The 17,916-nt window shown below is 45.4% G+C and overlaps 1 protein-coding gene across 5 annotated transcripts in view; it reads left to right on the top strand.

Annotated features, from left to right (window-relative positions):
- Positions 1-17,916, top strand: part of MYO10 (myosin X) — a 325,103-nt gene that overhangs the window by 143,708 nt on the left and 163,479 nt on the right. For 3 of the 5 annotated variants that reach the window (XM_059728622.1, XM_059728623.1, XM_059728624.1), the window contains one exon: positions 11,348-11,535. The exons of the other annotated variants lie outside the window; for them this stretch is intronic. In XM_059728622.1, coding sequence (XP_059584605.1) covers positions 11,348-11,535 — 188 coding nt within the window. The remainder of the gene's footprint in view (positions 1-11,347; positions 11,536-17,916) is intronic. 5 annotated transcript variants of the gene reach the window in all.

The raw sequence follows: 17,916 nt of genomic DNA, 5'->3' as shown, positions 1-17,916 counted from the left end.
GAAGGATTCTGGGAAAGTTAAGTGTCCTTCATTTAGTTCTTTGTATGGTTAGCTAATTCATCTTCTTTCATTTGATGACAGATTCTTTAGTCATATTTCTGCCTCCTGGAGATTTGCGGTGTTCCTGTGTGTGAAAGTACACGTGACTCTCCCTGTATTGGCATCAGTTCTTAGCTAGGCCCTGTGAAAAAAAAAAGCAAAACTAAGATGCATTTTAACAGCAGACCTTTTGACAAAAGTGAAAGAGCCTCGTTTTACATTTTTATGCAACATTGGAAATGTGTTGTTCACAGTGCAGATGGCAAGGCCTGCATTGAACCTTCCCATAAGCATGATTACAAGGTATGACATTTCCTAAAGTTATAATCAAAATGATGTTCTAAACTATGGCTTTTAAGAAAGAAGTTTGGCCTCAAAACATTTAGCTTATAATTTTAGGGCAAGTACTGGACTCAGTCCTGTGCAAATTAGCATGAGACAAGCTGAAATAAAGGACATGTTTGCCACATCATGGATAAATCAAGCTACTGGCATGATTGAAAACATCAATTATTGTTCTGCTTCTAGAAAACAGATGGTTCCAAAAAAACAAAACAAAACCAGACATGCCAAAATGTAGTCCTATGTTGTCTCTCTTTTTATGCTGACATGCTTGATTATTGAGCTTCTTGTCTTTGGTCTGGTCTACTCTACAAAGTTTTGCTGGCTTAGCTACGTGGGCTAGGGTGTGAAAAGATCCAGTCTGTTAGCAGTTTTAACTCTGCTGACATAGTTATACCAACGTTGACATTTTTGAGGTTCTGTGAGGGGTATTTGGAAGATTGAAGAGAGGTCTAATGATCAACTCTGCTCTTTTATGCAGTCCTGTTTAAACTATGTCATTGATTACTTAACAAATGTCTTCTCACATGTTAGTTTAACAGGTCAACCCCCTGAAAGAAAGGGAGAAAATCCTATGATAATGGTTGGGAGGCATGGGGGAAGGGAGCAAGTGGGACCTTGTGCAGAACATCTGGGATGGAGGAGATGGAGACTGGCATGGGTGGGAAATAGGGAATAGGAAGGCATATTGAACCCCTGGCAGGCAGGGGATGGGAGAAATAGAGGGACATATAGGGAATGTGGCAAGACAAGGACTCTGGTATGGGAAAGAAAATTGGGAAGGTTTTTGCAAAGGTAGAGGAGGAATAAGGTGGGAGTTATAGGGTAGGACCCTGGTGTTGGGTGAGAGAAGAGCCAAAGGGGAGTGAGGTAATGTGAATAGGTGGGGCACCCTATCAGGGGACCACAGACTCTGACATGCGGAAGGAAGAATTGCTACTTTATTTACTCAAATACAAGACTATTTTTCCCCCGTTCAACATGGGGGTAAACCCCTCTTGTTACTCCGCTCAGGTGGAGGCAGTGGCTCCAACTCCAAGCCTGAAGCCGGAGTCAGAGCTGCAGCTTTTGCCCCCTCTCCCTTCCCCCCCCCCCTTCCCCTCCACCCCCCTGCAGTCTGTGTTCCTTTTCCTCTGCCTTTGTTCCCCACCATCTGCCCCTGCTGCTTACCTCCCTTTGAAGCTCTGGCTTTGGCTGGGGCCCTGCTTCAGCCATAGGCAGGGAGCATGAGTTGCCTTCAGCCCCAGCCCAGCCACATGGTGGTGGTGGTGGTAGTGGCAGTGGCAGAGGTGGTAGCTCTGGCCCCAACTCTAGGGCCAGGGCAAAGCTGCCACTGCTGCAACAGGTGCTGCATGGTTGGGCAGGGGTTGGAGGTAGCTTGTACTCTGTGATCCCTGAAGATAAGGCTGGGGTGGCGGAGTTGTGACATGGGGAGCAGGCAGCAGAGGGTTCAACTGGTGGGGGCGGCAGGTGGTAATGGGTAGAGATCAAACCATTTGTCTCCCTGCTGCCTCCTAAGTTTGCCCTGCTGCAGTGAGGGGGGCAGTGAATTTAAGATGACCCTCCAAAAATTAGATTCTAGACCTGGAAAATTACAGCAAATTTATAGATTTTTCATGTCTAGAATCTAATAATGGGGTGGGGGGCATTTTACAAAGTGTTTGTGGATTTGGATAAATGTAGTAAGTCCCTAAAACAAAAGAAGGCAGGGGGATATAGACATCAGCAAGAGGTATGTGCAGTGTGTGCAGCACATGGAGAATCTTGGGGGTACAAAGCAGTTTTATGGCAAGCTCCAGGAAGGATAGGGCAGCTGATGCTTGCTCCCCCCACAGTGTGTTAGTGAACTTGAAGACAAGCGGTAAGAAAATGCAACAAAGCTGAAAAGTGGCTTAAATGTTTAACTAAAACCCTTCCTTTCCTAGTTCTTACCTTTCAGTTTCCTCAGTCTAGTGCTGCCCTGATTGAACTATTCTGGTCATCATAATGTCAGCTTGGCTTAACAGGATCTGAATTTTTTATATAAAAAGACTCCTACAAAGAAAAAGAATCCCTCATTCTCTGCAACAGGTTACCCAGAGAGGCTGTAGAATCTCCATCCTTGGAGGTTTTTAAGACCCGGCTAGACAAAGTCTTGACTGGGATGATCTAGTTGGGGCTGGTCCTGCTTTGAGCAGGGGGTTGGACTAGATGTGACCTCCTGAGGTCCCTTCCAACCCTAATTTTCTATGATTCTATAATTGTCCTGTTTTGTGTTATAAAGAAAATGAGGACAAAATGTGTTGAGACACCAGGCTATTTTTTTCTCTTGCAAGATATCTTTAAAAGGTAGCTCCCTTTCTTTAATATTCTAATGTATTTATTTATTTATTTATTTTATATATGGCTCTAGTACTAAAAAGAGCCTGTTAGGACCTGGGCTGCTTAAAAAAACTTGCTGGCTGTTTCATGTCATAAATTAAAATATCCAGTAGATTCCCAACTGTGATCATGAGGTGATATTTTTGATTTTGGACTTTGTTACTTTCGCCCTCAAAAATTACTTTCAGCAGTTACAATGTGGATGTGACTAAATTTTTGCTTTGGTCGTGTAGTAGGTACAAACTAGTGAGCTTCCCTGTCTAAGGTCTTACTACTGGTGAAGTAACTTGGGCGTATGGTGGAGTTGAGAGGGTGGAAAATGTTCATTTTATTTCTTTTGAAATGTTTTTCAACCTTTTAAAGAAGTTAAATCTTTAGAAATCTGCCTGTCATTCCACTGGCAAACGTAAAAGCTGCCCTTCCTTTTTCCTTGTGAGTGTCCCTACCAAAGGAAATAACTTTTAATTTTAAATCAAAATAGCAGTTGCAGGGTGACAGCAACAGATAATGGAATCCATGCTGTTTTCAGCATAGTGGAAATGATACACTTTTATGTGAACTCATTTCCTTCTGAATGGCCCTGGTCTGAGCCATTCCTTCATAGTGTTAGCACAATGGGGCAGTTTAATAGTTCATCTCCAGTACATGCATTTCTGATGCTGACTGCTTCAATTTACAGTACAAATGAGGGTCAGTCATTGATGTAAAACCTATACCATAAAAAACAATTCTGCTTTTTGTGTGCAGATCCTTATTCACAAACTTGTTTTTGCTTTCACAAAATGGGCAAATTTGCTACCAAATGAGGAAATTCTGATTATCTTTATGACTTGCTCAGTATCCTCCAAGTAGTCCTAATCCAGGTCCCAGGTGCATGCAACCTGTTGCTGCAAATAGTCTTTGAATGAGGGATATGAGAGAGGTTTTACTCAGCATACAAGCGCAACATTTCCTATAACGTATTGGACCTCTGTCGTACTTTGGCCTTATAACTACTGTGGCTTTAATGAAAAGTAGTATGTCTTTCTTCTCCAAGAATAAGAGATACTTAATGGACTAGAAAGATAACCTGACACTGACTTTTTTTTCAATAGTACATCAGTAGCCACCCAAACTCATTGCTACAAAATACCAAGACACAAGAGCTTAAGTCTTTTTTTAAAATGCACTACCTTTTTTGCAGTTAATGAAAATATCCACAATTACGTAGGCTGAAAATAGGGATATAAACTGTCAGGCTTAAATGAATGAGCAAGCTCCTCACTGCCTTGGATGTGAATAAACTTCTCTGCATGGAAAATCCCAGAGCTGTATGTTCCTCATTCTAGCAGTACCCCTAAGTATATCTATTGGATCCTGGCTGCTATTGAGACAGATTACCAGGCAGATTTCACTACTGGGCCAATCTAGTGTGGCTGTTCCTGTGTTTAATGAGGAGGGGTAGGTAGTTTAGGCTGGGGGCGGGCAGTTATTTCAGGCAGAGGGCCACTTACCCAGTTTAGGCAAGCTGTTGAGGGCCAAATGTGTAGCCCCGCCTCTTGACAGGTGCCCCACTCCCTGGTCACCATCTTGTGACTGGGAGTCACAACCCCTGAACCCCTGGCCCCCTAACCCCTGACCTTTGCCACTAGAAGTCCCTCCCCTTGCCCCCTGGAAGCACTCCTTTCAGCGAGGGGGTTTGCTATCTCGAAACCAGAAAAATACCAAATTATATTCTAAAAAGCTAACATCTAAAACATTCATTAATTTGATTTCAGAAAATATTTTTGTCCTAGTTTACGTGTGTGTGTAGTGTACATAGAGGAGATTGTTTATTATAGATTAAAATGAAATCTTACCCTTGTATATTGTGGGGGGTAGGTATAGGTTTGTGGGGGAAGGTGTGGGTATGTGAGGTGTGGGGGAGGGTGTGGATGTGGATGTGGGGGGGGGAGAGAGCATGTGTGTGTGGATATGTGGGGTGTGGGTGGGTATGGGGTTTGTGGGGGGATGTGTATGGTGGGGAGGGTGGCTAGGATATGTGAGGGGGTGTCGGGTCTACATGTATGGCAGCACGAGGGGTGTGTGGGTGCATGTGTATGGTGGGGTGTGTGTAGGACTCACCCTGCGAACACATACACACAGAGTCCCTCCGCCCCGCCACACTCTCTCTCTCTTCCCTCCTCCCCACCCAGTACCAACAGGCCCCATGCTCCCAGAAGTCAGGTGGTGCGGAGGCAGGAAGGCAGGGAAATGGCTGGGGGTGGGACAGGGCTGGGCTGCCCAGTCCTGCTGAGGCTCCCCCTGGGTCCTACTGCCCCTGTTACCTGTCATCTTTGACAGGCAGCCAGGAGCAGATAAATATTTTCTAAATTTTTTAGAGGTCCCATGGGCCAGATAGAATGGTCTAGTGGGCCAGATGCCCCCCACAGGCCATATTTTGCCCACCTCTGGTTTGGGCTTTCATTAGCAGTGGTTTGGGGGAAAAACAGTATTTTGTAGGCCTGAGTTTTCATTCTTTTATGCTGTTTAATCAACCTTGTTTGTGGAACGTGGATAGAAATACTAGCATTATGATTTGGTAGCAGTTCATGCTAGTTTGCTTTACACAAAAGAAAATGAATATGCAAGTGGCAAGACAGCAGAGCTTTTGGAACCTAGGGTCTGCTTGATTGGAAGTTGTGTTCTTGAGGTTTAAAAAAACCTGAAGAAGAAATTCAAAGAGAGAGAATTACTGAGCATATAGTTTGTAAAGCACTTTGGGCTGGCTTTTAGAGGTCACGTGCCTAGCCTGCCACTGTCACCTAATCTGATAAATCTTCCTCCATGTTATTCTTTGTGGTTAACTGTGTTAATGTTGCAGCATGTGTTATCCCCCAGACTGTGCTGGCCACTGTTTTTCTCACAAATGAGATTTTTCTTATAGCAATAGTAAAGATTAACTCTGATCAAAAGTTTTATGTAGCTCAAAAATTGAAGTATAAAAAAAAATTCCCATACTCCATGCAAAAGGCTGTTTCATATTCTTAAGAAAGATGGTGCAGAAGCAGGCTTCTCTTGACTTTTTTTCTCCTGCATTATTTGGAACAAGAAATAACAAACAAGTTGCTGTGTAATAAAATCTTCACATTTCTGAAGTCATTGCACTAATAACAGAAACCTCAGGAGAAAAAAGCAAGTGATTTGTCCCTAGATGACCAGGATGGAATGTTCTTCCATTCTGTTACATAAGTGAATGTTTAGAATCCATCTAACTGAGATTGGTATCAATGGGATATTTTGTCCCAGGTTCCTGAGGTCACCTTAACTCAAACACTTAAGACTCAATAATGAGATAAAGAACTAGGGGCATTTTTACACATGTAAGCACTTATATGCAGCTAAATGTGTGTCAGCACTGAGAAAATGGCAACGGTGCACTTCTGAACTAAAACACATCAAGGGTGCTTTACTTTGAGCCTGCTCCAAAGCAGTTGATATCTGGTGCGTTGCGAGACAAAAAAGTATGTGTATAAATGCCTGAGGTGCTTAGCATTTGGCCTGATTGACCAGGTCCCCATGGCATTCATTCATTACAGGCTTCCCCCAAGCCCAACCAGCCCCAGAATCTATATCACCCTAGGCAGAGTCCTGTGCAGGATGCTATTACTTGGAGATCATTCCAGAATCCTTAAGGGAATGCCCATAAAAAACAGAGTGGGGTTATCTCTTTGTTTTCGTGTGATCAGTGATGTTATGTTTGGATTGTTTTCTTCCCAAACTTCACAGGAGCCCTAATGATTGTTGCCTAGCATGAGAGTTTTTGTAAAACAAACATAAGTACATACATATACAGCATACAAAGGTGATGATGGAGAATAATGTTCCCTTAATAATAAAGCTGTCATTGCATCAGCTTATAAAGCATCACTGAATAAAGCATCTGCTTATATTGGGTCTGATTGTAAATGTGAAGCAGACATATTGATGGGGTAGAGGTTATGACAGCAAAAGAACCATGAGAAACGAGACCAATTATTAAGGAGTGACCAAGTGATGATAGGTTAGAGATGTGTATACCACGTGGGGAAGGAAGTAGAAGCAAGAGAATATACTGAAGTACAGATCAGACACTGGAAAAGAGAAGATAAGCAAATGTCATCAGTTTTTAACATCTTGTCAGACAGGGAAGCTGAAAGGAAGGAAGCATTTAAGGTGTCACTCTTGGGGGATGTACATCGCTGGACTGGGAAGGCAGCAGGCAGGAACTGTTTAGTTTTTTCATCCCTGTATACTTTGCTGAATGGAAGAAAGGCCCTGGAGGGAATCAGCAAATCTCAAGCATCCTGGGTCAAATAATGCTTTGAATTGCACTAGCTCCTTAGAGAACCCGAATGTACCCCATTACATATGATTTTAAAACCTACTGGCCACCAGGATGGACTTGGAATCACAGTTGCAATGTGCAATCTTCAGAACACTGGCTGAGCATACATTCTCCAGAGATACATAAAAGAAGTCTTTGCTTGGGATGAAATGCTTCTATCCAGCTTAGCTCTGTTGTATTTGAAGAGTATACTTACTGAAATAGAAAATAAGTTAAAGTGAGAGAGGGAGAGAGTAGGAGTAACTGAATGCTTTTGGGGACTTTGTAGAGGAGTCCTGTCTCTACTGCAGCAGCCCCAGTGCTTTCTGAGGAGGATAGGAGACACAGGGAAGAAGGGCACTAATCTGGGAAGCAGATAAATGATTCCTGAAATGAGACCCACCCTCCAGCTGATGTCATAGTGTCCTCTAAGGATACTCCCTCAAGTCAGGGGATTCCTACAGGACAGGAAGAAGCAAGTGGTGGTATTGGGGACTAGCTGTATGGCTAGTTGGGTATGTAATGTTCAGGAGTACTTCCTGGTGACTTGCCTGCAGCTTTCAACAATAGTGGACCTCCTAAGAAGTGTGCATGGACTGCTAATGGGTGCTGGTGGGAAGCTGGTAGTCCATGTGGGTACCAGTGACACAGGGAAGAGCAGGAGAATAAATTTGGGCAGCTAGGGAGGAGATTTAATTTCACAATCTCTATAATAATGTCCTCTGAAATTCTTCCAGTTCCATACACAGAGCCAGAGAGAACAGGCAGAGGTCCAGAGTCTCAGTGTGTAGGTGAGAGAATGATACAGGGATTTAGGGTAAGATGGCAGAACTACAATTTCTGGCATTAAATGTTGACATTGATCTAATAAGTCTCTCAGTGACTTGGTGGAAGCATGATAATCAATGGGATGCTCTGGTACCAGCGTACAAAGTATGTGAGAATGATGGGATCTGTTTCAATAGCAGCCAGGATCCAATAAATGCCTTAGGAGTACCACTAAAATGTGGAACATACAGCTCTGGGATATTCCATACAGGGAAGTTTATTCTCTTCTCAGGTAGCAAGGAGCTGGCTTGTTCATTTAAGCCTGACACAATTTATATCCCTATTTTCATCCTATGTCAATGTGGATATTTTCATTACCTGCAAAATTGTAAATCTTTTTTAAAACCCACTAAGGTCTTGTACCCTGGTATTTTGTAGCAATGAGTTTGGGTGGCTACTAATGTACTACTGAGAAAAATGCAGCTGGATGAGCAGCACTGTGCGTCAACGGTTGTACAGACAGTAAAAATTTAAAAATCTTAGCTGAAAGAAAAAGCACCATCGATTCTCTGTGGATAGAACATCCATGCTTGAATAAAAAAGGAGCAATAGTACTAGGATTTCATTACTAACTACTTGATCAGGATCATGAAGGTGATTGTGAAACACTGAGGGAGATGAAAGAAGCTGGAAAAGTAAGTCAGGCAGTACTATCATATTTCCTTGTGTACCACACATACCTACACCTCAAATCAGCCCTCTAACATTGGGGTGCATGTCTTAAGTAGGGGGGTTGATTTTTCTTCATTGGAGTGGAAGCATTTGGCTCTAATGGCTGCACTTTTTCTGTAGCCCAACAGGTAAAATGTTAACTGATGTTAACTGTCATGTAGCTGCTAAGGAATTTTCAGTGGCTGTTGGCTGAGCACTATAGTTTGTGCCTGATTAATACCCTGTAGAGCAATAAAACACACACACACATGCTCTCTCTCTCTCTCTCTCTCACTCACTCTCTCTCTCTTCTATCATTACCTTTCTACTGCCATTGTGAAGGTCTGGATCTGAATCTTGCTATCGTGCCATATCAGGAAGGTCCTGCTACTTCACCCAGACTGTCTCCTGGGATGCCGCACTTCCTGGACACTCTGGGTGTCTATATATGTGCAGGGTAGCTGTTCCGACGCACTGCAATTACAACATGTCAGTCGAGTCTGCTGGAGCATGCTAATTAGTGCGTTCCAGCCAGCCTTCATGTCTCCTGCACTTCAAATTGGGGGCAGGGTTGCATTACTAAATCACATTGCAGCTTTAATTAGAGCTGCAAGCCATGCTACAAGCAGCCTGGGCTCTGTGGTAGGCAGTAGCTGCCCAGAGCCTGAGCCAGATGTGGCAGGCAGCTGTGAGCTTGCAAGCAGCTACACCAGGGTCCAGAGTCCCAGGCTGGTCCCAGGAGGGGGGCAAAGGGGGCACATCCCTGACCCCGTTCTGCTGGGCCTGGCTGCAAAGTGCAAGGTGAGCTATGCAAGTACAGTGGCCCCATATAGCAGGGCTCTGGCAGGGCAGTCTTGGATCCCACCACCCCTGTTCGTGTCTACTCTCCCTGCAGAGTTCACCCATGCGGTAGCCAAGGAAGCCACACACTGGGCCTGAGCCATGGCCCTGGGGATGGGCAGTCCTTAGCCTGGCTGCAGGGCTGGGCTTCCCGGGCGGTCCCAGGGGTGACTCCTCCTTCAAGTGACTGAGTGCCTGCCAGTGAGCCGGGCGGAGCTGTTCTGCCAGCCCCACTGCACTGAGTCAGGATCCACGGGGTAGCACAGACTTTGGCTGTGGCCCTTGTCCCTCTTATGCCCAGCGGGGAGAGAGGGCGGGTCTTGGCAAGGTCTGTGCTGCTCCTGCACATGTGACCAGTGCCTGGTCTGCAGCAGGAAAGGGGCCAGTTCCTTCCCTCCCCCCATGCACCCTGAGGCACACCTAGTGCTCTGGACCCTAGTGTAGCCACTTGCAGGCTCGTGGCTGCCTGTCTGCCCAGAGCCTGGACTGCTTGTAGCAGGCAGCCATGAGACTGCAGTGGCTGCACCAGGGTCCAGAGCCTGGCAAATTGTTGGCCACAGCTGCACATGCGCCTCTGCGAGCATGGAGGGGAAGGGGCTGGAACTGCACTGCCATGACACTCATGGAGTCCAACCACTGTGCCGCCCCACCCCCACTGTGCACCTGGGGGCAGAGAGACTGGTTGCATGCGGTATGGCCTGGGCCTTCCCCTGTGTCTCTGCCTGACAGCATGGAGGTATCTGCCATGGGCTAAACAAAATGTGTTGGTGGGCCAAATGCTGCCTGCAAACTGTATTTTACCCACCCCTGTCTAGTGGCTCCTTAAAGAAGCAACTATGAAGGCTGATTGGGGAAAGGGAGGAGGGGCTGAGTTGTGACAAATCCTGCTAAGGCAATGGGGGCAACTTTTTGGCAGGGTGCCAGAAATCAGCTCCACATTCTCCTTGAGTGTCACTTTGCTCCCTTTTCCTTACCTGATCTGCTGCTCAGCTTTTGGATTCCTGACCTGTGCTCCCTGCCTGGTGCAATGCTCTGTTTTCTCCCTGTACTGCTCTTCTCCTCCCCAGTCTAATATGTGCCACAACAGAGCCTCCCCATGCGGCTTATGTGCCGCAGGTTGACCACCCATATGCTAAGAACCCTGGGACAGCAGAGTTCAGCATGAGTCACAGACAGTCTTCTTGCAGAAATGAAGTATGGGAGACAGAGCAGTCTACTCTGGGATGTTGGAGGACCTGGCCAAACAGTATCACCCTGTCTGTGATGTGTCACACATTTAAATTAAAGCTTGATAGAAATCAGCTACAAAATGTTCTACATTTTTCAAGGAGCATCTTTGTGGCTGGTTAGCCATTTTTATTGTGCGATAGTTGCTTTGCATGTGTAGCATGTCTAAATTCATTGCACAATTAATGAGCAGATTGCACAATCAATGTGATGTGGCCCTGCTTATGTTCTTATGCTCCTTCCTTTGGGCCTGCCTGCATTGTCTAAGAGTGCTAGCACATAGTGGCCTGAGATGCATGTGTTCTCACGTGCAGTGGGAGCTTTTTGGTGCTGTGGATAGTACAACAGAATTCTGCTACTTCACTAGGAAACCACACATGTATTTTAACAGGACATTTTCAGCCCCTTGGAACCATGTAAAATGAACTTTTGTCCACGTTCACTGGCATGGCTGTGCAGTTCAAGATGATGCTAACCTAGACCAAATGAAGCAGCATAGTGAGAGTTAATACCAAAAGCAGGTAGAACCGTTTAACAGGATACTGCCTTTGTTTGAGGCCTGGCATGCTAGGTCAGCGCAAAGCACTAAAAAATTCTGGACACCTGGTTATGGTGGCACCCACAGGATGCAAGGCTTTTCCAAGCAAATGGCCAATTTCTTTCTCTGCCCAAAAGAGCTTGTTCCTGGTCCCCAGCATGTATACAATGAATCACTTAATCCTACTGTATTTGCAGACATATATTGGCTCCATTGTTGCCTCTGTGAACCCCTACAAGACCATTCCAGGATTGTATGACCGTACCACTGTGGAGCAGTACAGCAGGCACCATCTGGGGGAGATTTCCCCTCATATCTTTGCTGTTGCTAACGAGTGTTACCGCTGCCTATGGAAACGTCATGACAACCAGTGTATTCTCATCAGGTAAGTGGCTATTGCTTTAATTACCCCTGCTCTTGCTACCAAGCTTTTGAAGGTAATTTGGAAACAAATACTTGGAACTGGCAGGGGGGAGAGGACTAAATGAAAGTATGTTCTGAGGCTTTTCCCTTAACCTCATTAATCCTCAATTCTGTATAGATGACTGACTCTCTTTGCAGTCATTTAATGAAAAAATATCCAAGTTTTCCGCACTTTTGGCTGTTCTTCTCTCTTCACTTCAAATGCTTCACTTCCTCCCCTGGCTTCTGCCTGTCCAGACAGGCAGTTTTGATAATTCATCTTCAGTACTTTTGAAAACTGCATCCGTCAGAAAAGGACCTGCAGGGAGCCTGTAAACAGCAATCATACTAATAGTAAAAATAGCCATCCAATGAGTTGGCCATTTAATAAGCAGCGCAATTGATTTACCTCATTCCTTTTATTGATGCTTTGGTTTAACAACGATTTAATAGTTTCCTGTTTGGTCTGCTCTGTGCTGGGATTCAGAATCTCATTTGCGCAAAAAACAGTTTGTGCTTCAGTAGTCCTTGGTTGGGGCTCAGTCTCTTTTTCCCCCTGGATGCGGGGAAGAAGTAAAATGAGTCAGCTTCTCTCCTGATGCAGCTTCCTTCCTCCTATGTGAACTGTGTTGGCTGATGCTTACAAAACCAAGAGTCTACCTGCTTTGTGCCCTGAATACCTAGTGCCAGGATGGGGAATAGCTTCCTGGGATCTGCTGTTTTTCACCCTGTACAGGATCTGATGATGTAGGAAACTTATGTGGGGCGGGGTGGGGGGGAGGAGGCGGCAGCGGCAGCAGCACAGGATTGCTTTCCACCCTGCATCCTCTGCACAGCTGGATTTCTGACTGAATCCTGATCAATTAATTAGTTCCACATAACAGCCTCGTTAGATCAATAAAGTTTACTCAAGTTGGATATGAAGAAGTGGGGGCAGAGAGAACTTAAAATTTAGGACTTATCCAGAATTATCTGCTGCCAGTGCAGTTTTGTGGCGGGGGAGGAAACTCAGGACTCTTGCTCCCCAGCCTTGTCCTCTGAGCGTGATACCATAACTTTTGCCAGTTAACAAGAACTGCTGGGATACAGAATTTTGAAACAGATGGCTTAATGCTTAATGCTCTCAACTCACTTAAAATAGCTTCAACCTGTTTTTTTAACAGGATTGATAAATACAAACAAATGGTTCCATATTTCCTGACAGGCTGTAGAAGTGGATTCAATATTACTCTGTTTTGAAAGAGAACTGCCTGAGTAATGCACAGAGGGAAAGTTCAGATAAATAAAATGACTCAGAATTGGACCAAAATCTCTGGAAACAAAAAGGTGCCATTTCTGCGAGGGGGGAGGAGAAGAATGTTTTAGATGTTCATCCACTCTCGCTCCCTTTATGGGGTTTGACAGTTGTCAGGGGCCTGGCTGAGCCTTGAGAGGAAGGGACTGGCTAAGAGCTGCTCTGCAGCATCACCCCAATCAAGGCAGTAGGGTTTTCCCAACTTGAGAGGACACTGACTCTTGTGGTTTAACTTGAAGAGAATGAGCATCCACATATAGTCCAGAACTTTACTATTGTTGAAATGTGAAACAGGCTTGATGACATTGTCCCTTAAATGTCACTAACAAGCTCTTACCTACCAGTGCCTTTCCACCATCTTCATGAGTGCTGCTTAGTGACATAGAAGCAGAGTTGCTTTTTTGACTATGTATAATGATTATGTAAAGCTGAGTCCAGATGGCACTTCATAGACCAATAAACTACAAAAAAGATCAGTCACTGCCTCAGAAACCAATTGGAGTCATATTTTTATGGGGTAATGTCAGGAGGCTTCTTACCTACTGCCTATTTACACTTGATTACTGGGATGTGACACCACTTCTGGTGCCTGCCTGGCAGCCCCTGGTGTGACTTTCAGTTCTGCTTTATGCTGTTATGTGTTAGGACAAGAGGCACTTTTCATCACATGTCACAGAAACGAAGGCTGGCTTTCATTATGAGTGGCAACCACAGCTCTGGTGAAAGGATCAAGTAAATATGAGCAGTTGCTACAGAGCCCTGGCATACCGAGCGGTAGGGAAGGGACTTTGCCAGAAAGACATGGGTGTCAGACAAAATCCTACACTCCTTCAGATGTATCTAGCTTACAGACACAAGAGGCAGTAGAAAACTCTGTTAATTTTTCACAATAATTATTTGGCTCCAGAAAAGAGTTGGTGGAGAATGACCTACATATATGACCTATCACAACAACAGCAACTGGTTTGATGACAGATACAGGGGAAGCATTGTCAGTCAACCATTGTAGCAGTTTGAAAGTTATTGTCCCCATAATATCATGAATGATAAACTTGGTTAATGTGTTTGTTCAACTGACTCCTGAACAGTATTTTGGCTTTGCCAGTGCTCTTTGTTGACTTCTTTGTGCTGGTGCATTCATTTTTTCTCAAGGAGAGCATACTTGCTTTCTTAGCTTTTGCACTTTGTGTGTCTAATCAGTTGTACAGTTATTATCAAGCAAAGTGTCAACAAAATGTTTGAAACCAGATTTGTCCCTGGAGCCCTAATCAAAACATGTGGAAACACTTTGTGCATAAAACATTTGGGAGTGCTCAGTAAAAATAACAATACCTTGCTCTTAAAGCAGTTTTCATCCATCGATCTCAGTGTACTTTACAACAAATTACAATGCCACTTATTACCTCTTAAAACACTGAGTGACAAAGTTACTAAGGTTGTCCAGCAGGCCCAATGGCAGGTCCTGGAATAGATTGTGTCCCCCCAGGCTCCAGGAAAGTGTGCCATCTCCTGAGACACTTTGCTTTTTGTGTACAAACGATTGTTAGAGTTTCAAATTTATGACTGGCTTCTTTCCAGCCATGTATGCATGAATGACTGGTGCCTCCTGAGACTGGGGGGGGGAGGCACCATGGCAGCAAGTGGGGACTGCTCGCAGATGTCAGTGTCAACAGCAGTGAGCAGGGACCGCCCACAGACATTGGTGTTGCAGGGGAGGAGGGGTGTCGACTGGGGAGCAGGGACTGCCCGCAGACATTGGCGGCGAGGGGGGGCAGGTAGCGAGCGGTGACCTCCTGAAGAAGCTGGCGGCGGCTTTGGCGGTGGCCAGTCTCAGGGGGGGCATATGCCGCCCCCCACGCATCATCTATGCATCATTGTAACTTGCATACCAAGTTAATGCTGCAAAATGTAATGTTTTAGGCAAGCACCACAGCACAACTTAATAAATATGTGTTTTGCTTCCACAGAATATAAAGGAAATTGACTCAGTAAAAATTAAAAAGGTGCAAGGAGAAATCAGCTTTGTTTTCTGGTTTATGAAACAACTTTTTTTTTCTGCTTATGTGGGAGCCTGAACATTAATAGCATGTAAGGACGTACCAATAGAGATTTTGGGGGCCAATACTGATAGCCTATTTTTAAGGAGGTATATCGGTTGATACTGATCCAATTTTCGATACAGCTGTGTGCAACTGGTAAATTTGTTGTTGTGGACGGAGAGCGGTGGAGAGGTATGTGGGGCAGAACAAGGGCCCTGTGGTGACGGAGGGAGTGGGGCAGGCACTCCACAGGCGGGACAGGGTATGGGAAAGAGCTGCAGCTCATCCAGGGGGTGCAGGGCAGGGGGAAGGGAGCAGCTTTTGCTACTGTGCACACCCTGGGGGAGGGCATGGTAGGTGGGGGGTGCTGCAGCTGTGGGCTGGAACCAGGGCTGTGCCAAGCTCTTTCTGGCACGTGGGGGCTGCATTCAGGGCAGGCAGCGGTGGTGCTGGGAAGGGGCTAGGGTGAAATTTGGGGTGGCTGCAGCCCTCCCCACCGTAGCGCCGTAGTTCTGCTGCAGCCCGCACGTGCCAGAAGCACAGCTCCCATGCGCTGGAAGGAGCCTGGCGCAGCCCTGGCCCCAGCCCACAGCACACGCCTTTCCTCCCGCCCCCCATGCCATCCCGGGGTGTGCACAGTGGCAGGAACCATCGTGCCTGCCCTACAGCCTCTGTACAAGCTGCAGCTCCATCCTGTGCCCCGCCCTGGCTGGGCAGCACCTGTCCCTGCCCCACTCCTTCCCTCACCGCAGGGGCCTTGATCTGCCCTCCAATACCCCTTCCCTCCCCCCACCCCTTCCACCACAACAGAATTAGAAACTCAATGCAGCTCTCCATGCTTCTGGGCTGTGCTCCTTGCCTACGTGCTGCACTGTGGCTGCACATGCACGGGCATTTATCAGCCAAATTATCAGCCACATCAGGCCAATTTCTGATGCAATCAATTTTCTTTATATTTTATATTAAAGGATATTTTCTTTATTTTTATATATATATATATATATATATATATATATATATAATATTTATATATATTTTTATATATATTTTTTTTCTTTATATTTTATATTAAGGATATTTTTTTTATACTTCCTTTATAATCTGATATTGGACTGATATATTGGTGCACCTCTAATAGCATGTGCCAAAATGTCTAACGATGATTTTTGAAAGTTTCTATTTTGTGAGGTCAGATGTAAGACTTCGAAAAGGCCAAACAGTCCCCCTTTTGAACAAGATTCTTAAAGGTGTTTCATTTGGGACACCTAGCAACTTAGGCACTTTTAGGGAGTCTTGGCTATGCCCAGACTGTTAATTTGCTTTGAATTTTCTGAAAAAATTAGCCTTACTGGGTTTATTGGGTCACCTTTTGGTGTTTGAAAACAGTAAAAAGAACTCAGCCACCTATATCAAAATTAGGGAAGTGTTGTTAGCTTATATTGCCTACGAAAAGTGGTACCAACAGAGGTCTTAGGAAATACCATCATGAGAACTGTGATAAAAATTACTGTTGTGCACAGCTAAAATGTCAGATTAGTTTTCAGGTTGCAGTTTGTAGTGTTTATTCCTTCTTCCTTATATTGCATCTGAAAACCTTGTTAGAAAGTTGAATCTGTTTTCTGAAATGAGACATTTACCATCATTGAAATTGTCTGTTTATGAAGCTCCCCCATGTGGCAGCCACAAGGTTTTACAAAATTTTGCAGATAATTTATTTCCCAGTAAGTACAGTATTTGACAGTGTAATTTAAAAACCTGCTGGTAAGTTGTTTTTAAATGCTACCATTTTTTTTCCAGCTAGAGATTACAGCAGAAGTTTGCATGTGTAACTTGACAGTATTGAGTTGGAATATACAGTTGAACTCAGTGTTCATGAACAATCCATTTTTCCAGCATGGTAGCCATGAATGCAGGTAGGAGGAAGAGGAGAGGGACTATTGTTAAATGGAGTTGCAGACACCTATTATGCAGTCACTGTGATGTGGTGCTGCATTAATATGTGGAGATACTATGCAAGCATGATGCAGCATTTAAACATATCAAACTACATGCCATACTCTAAAAATTGCACAGTACTGTGATTTATCCTGCAACTTTGCTGGAGTGGGCAGTCTGTCAAATGTTTCTTGAACACTGCCATGCAGAATATCCTGTGATGCAATTTGCTGGATTGTTCTGTTTAGAAGTCCATTTCCCTTTCCAGCAGAATCATAAAAATCACACTTCTACATGAAGTTGTCTTAACCCTCCTGGCTTGCCTTTTGTATTTGCAGTATGTTTGTGCATGCAATAAAAATACCAAGTCAGATTTTTTTTTCAGTGCTGCTTTTATTTTAGTACTAGCCAATTGCCTGCCAAGAATGGTGGGGGGAGGGGGCTGGGATGGAGTGCTGCCACCTAATGCCCCATGCTGCTGCTGTTCTGCCTCTTGCAGGGAGCAGGGTGGGGGAGCCAAGGTCAGCGCTGCTGGCTCCGGCTCCCCCACCCTCTGTCTGGTCCTCGATGTTTGCTTCGGAATCATGGCGGCGCTCCCCCACGCTTGGAGCACTCTGATTGGCTATTTCTGTCAGCCAATCAGAGTGCGAACAAAGCGTTACGGACAGACAGACTGACTAAGGCTTTTATATTATTAGAACTAGCCAATTGCCCATCAAGAATGATGGGGGGGGGGGGTGGGCAGGCAGGGACAGAGGCCTGTGCACCTTCTCCCCTCTCTCCCCCCGCCACTTCGGGCTGGGGCCAGAGCTGGTGCCTGTGACTGTGGTGGCAGGGGGCACAGCCACTAGTAACCCCTGCTCCCGTTCCTGTTCCCCACCCTCCCTTGTTCCCCACTGCCTCCCCTCCCTGCCAGCTGTTCGTGGGCGTGGGGGGCGGGCACCAGCCCCTGGCTCCAAGGAGCAGACATGGGGAGGTGAGGCCAGCACTGCTGGCCTTGCCCCCCCTTTACATCACCTGTTTTATGGTGGTGTTCCGGTACCTGTCACCCCCCTCTGCCTCCAAGAAGCAGGGGAGCGAGGCTCTGCTGGCCTTG

Source organism: Alligator mississippiensis, chromosome 5 (assembly GCF_030867095.1).
Source record: "Alligator mississippiensis isolate rAllMis1 chromosome 5, rAllMis1, whole genome shotgun sequence".
Lineage (NCBI taxonomy): Eukaryota > Metazoa > Chordata > Crocodylia > Alligatoridae > Alligator > Alligator mississippiensis.
This window is presented reverse-complemented; position numbering and strand designations above follow the sequence as displayed.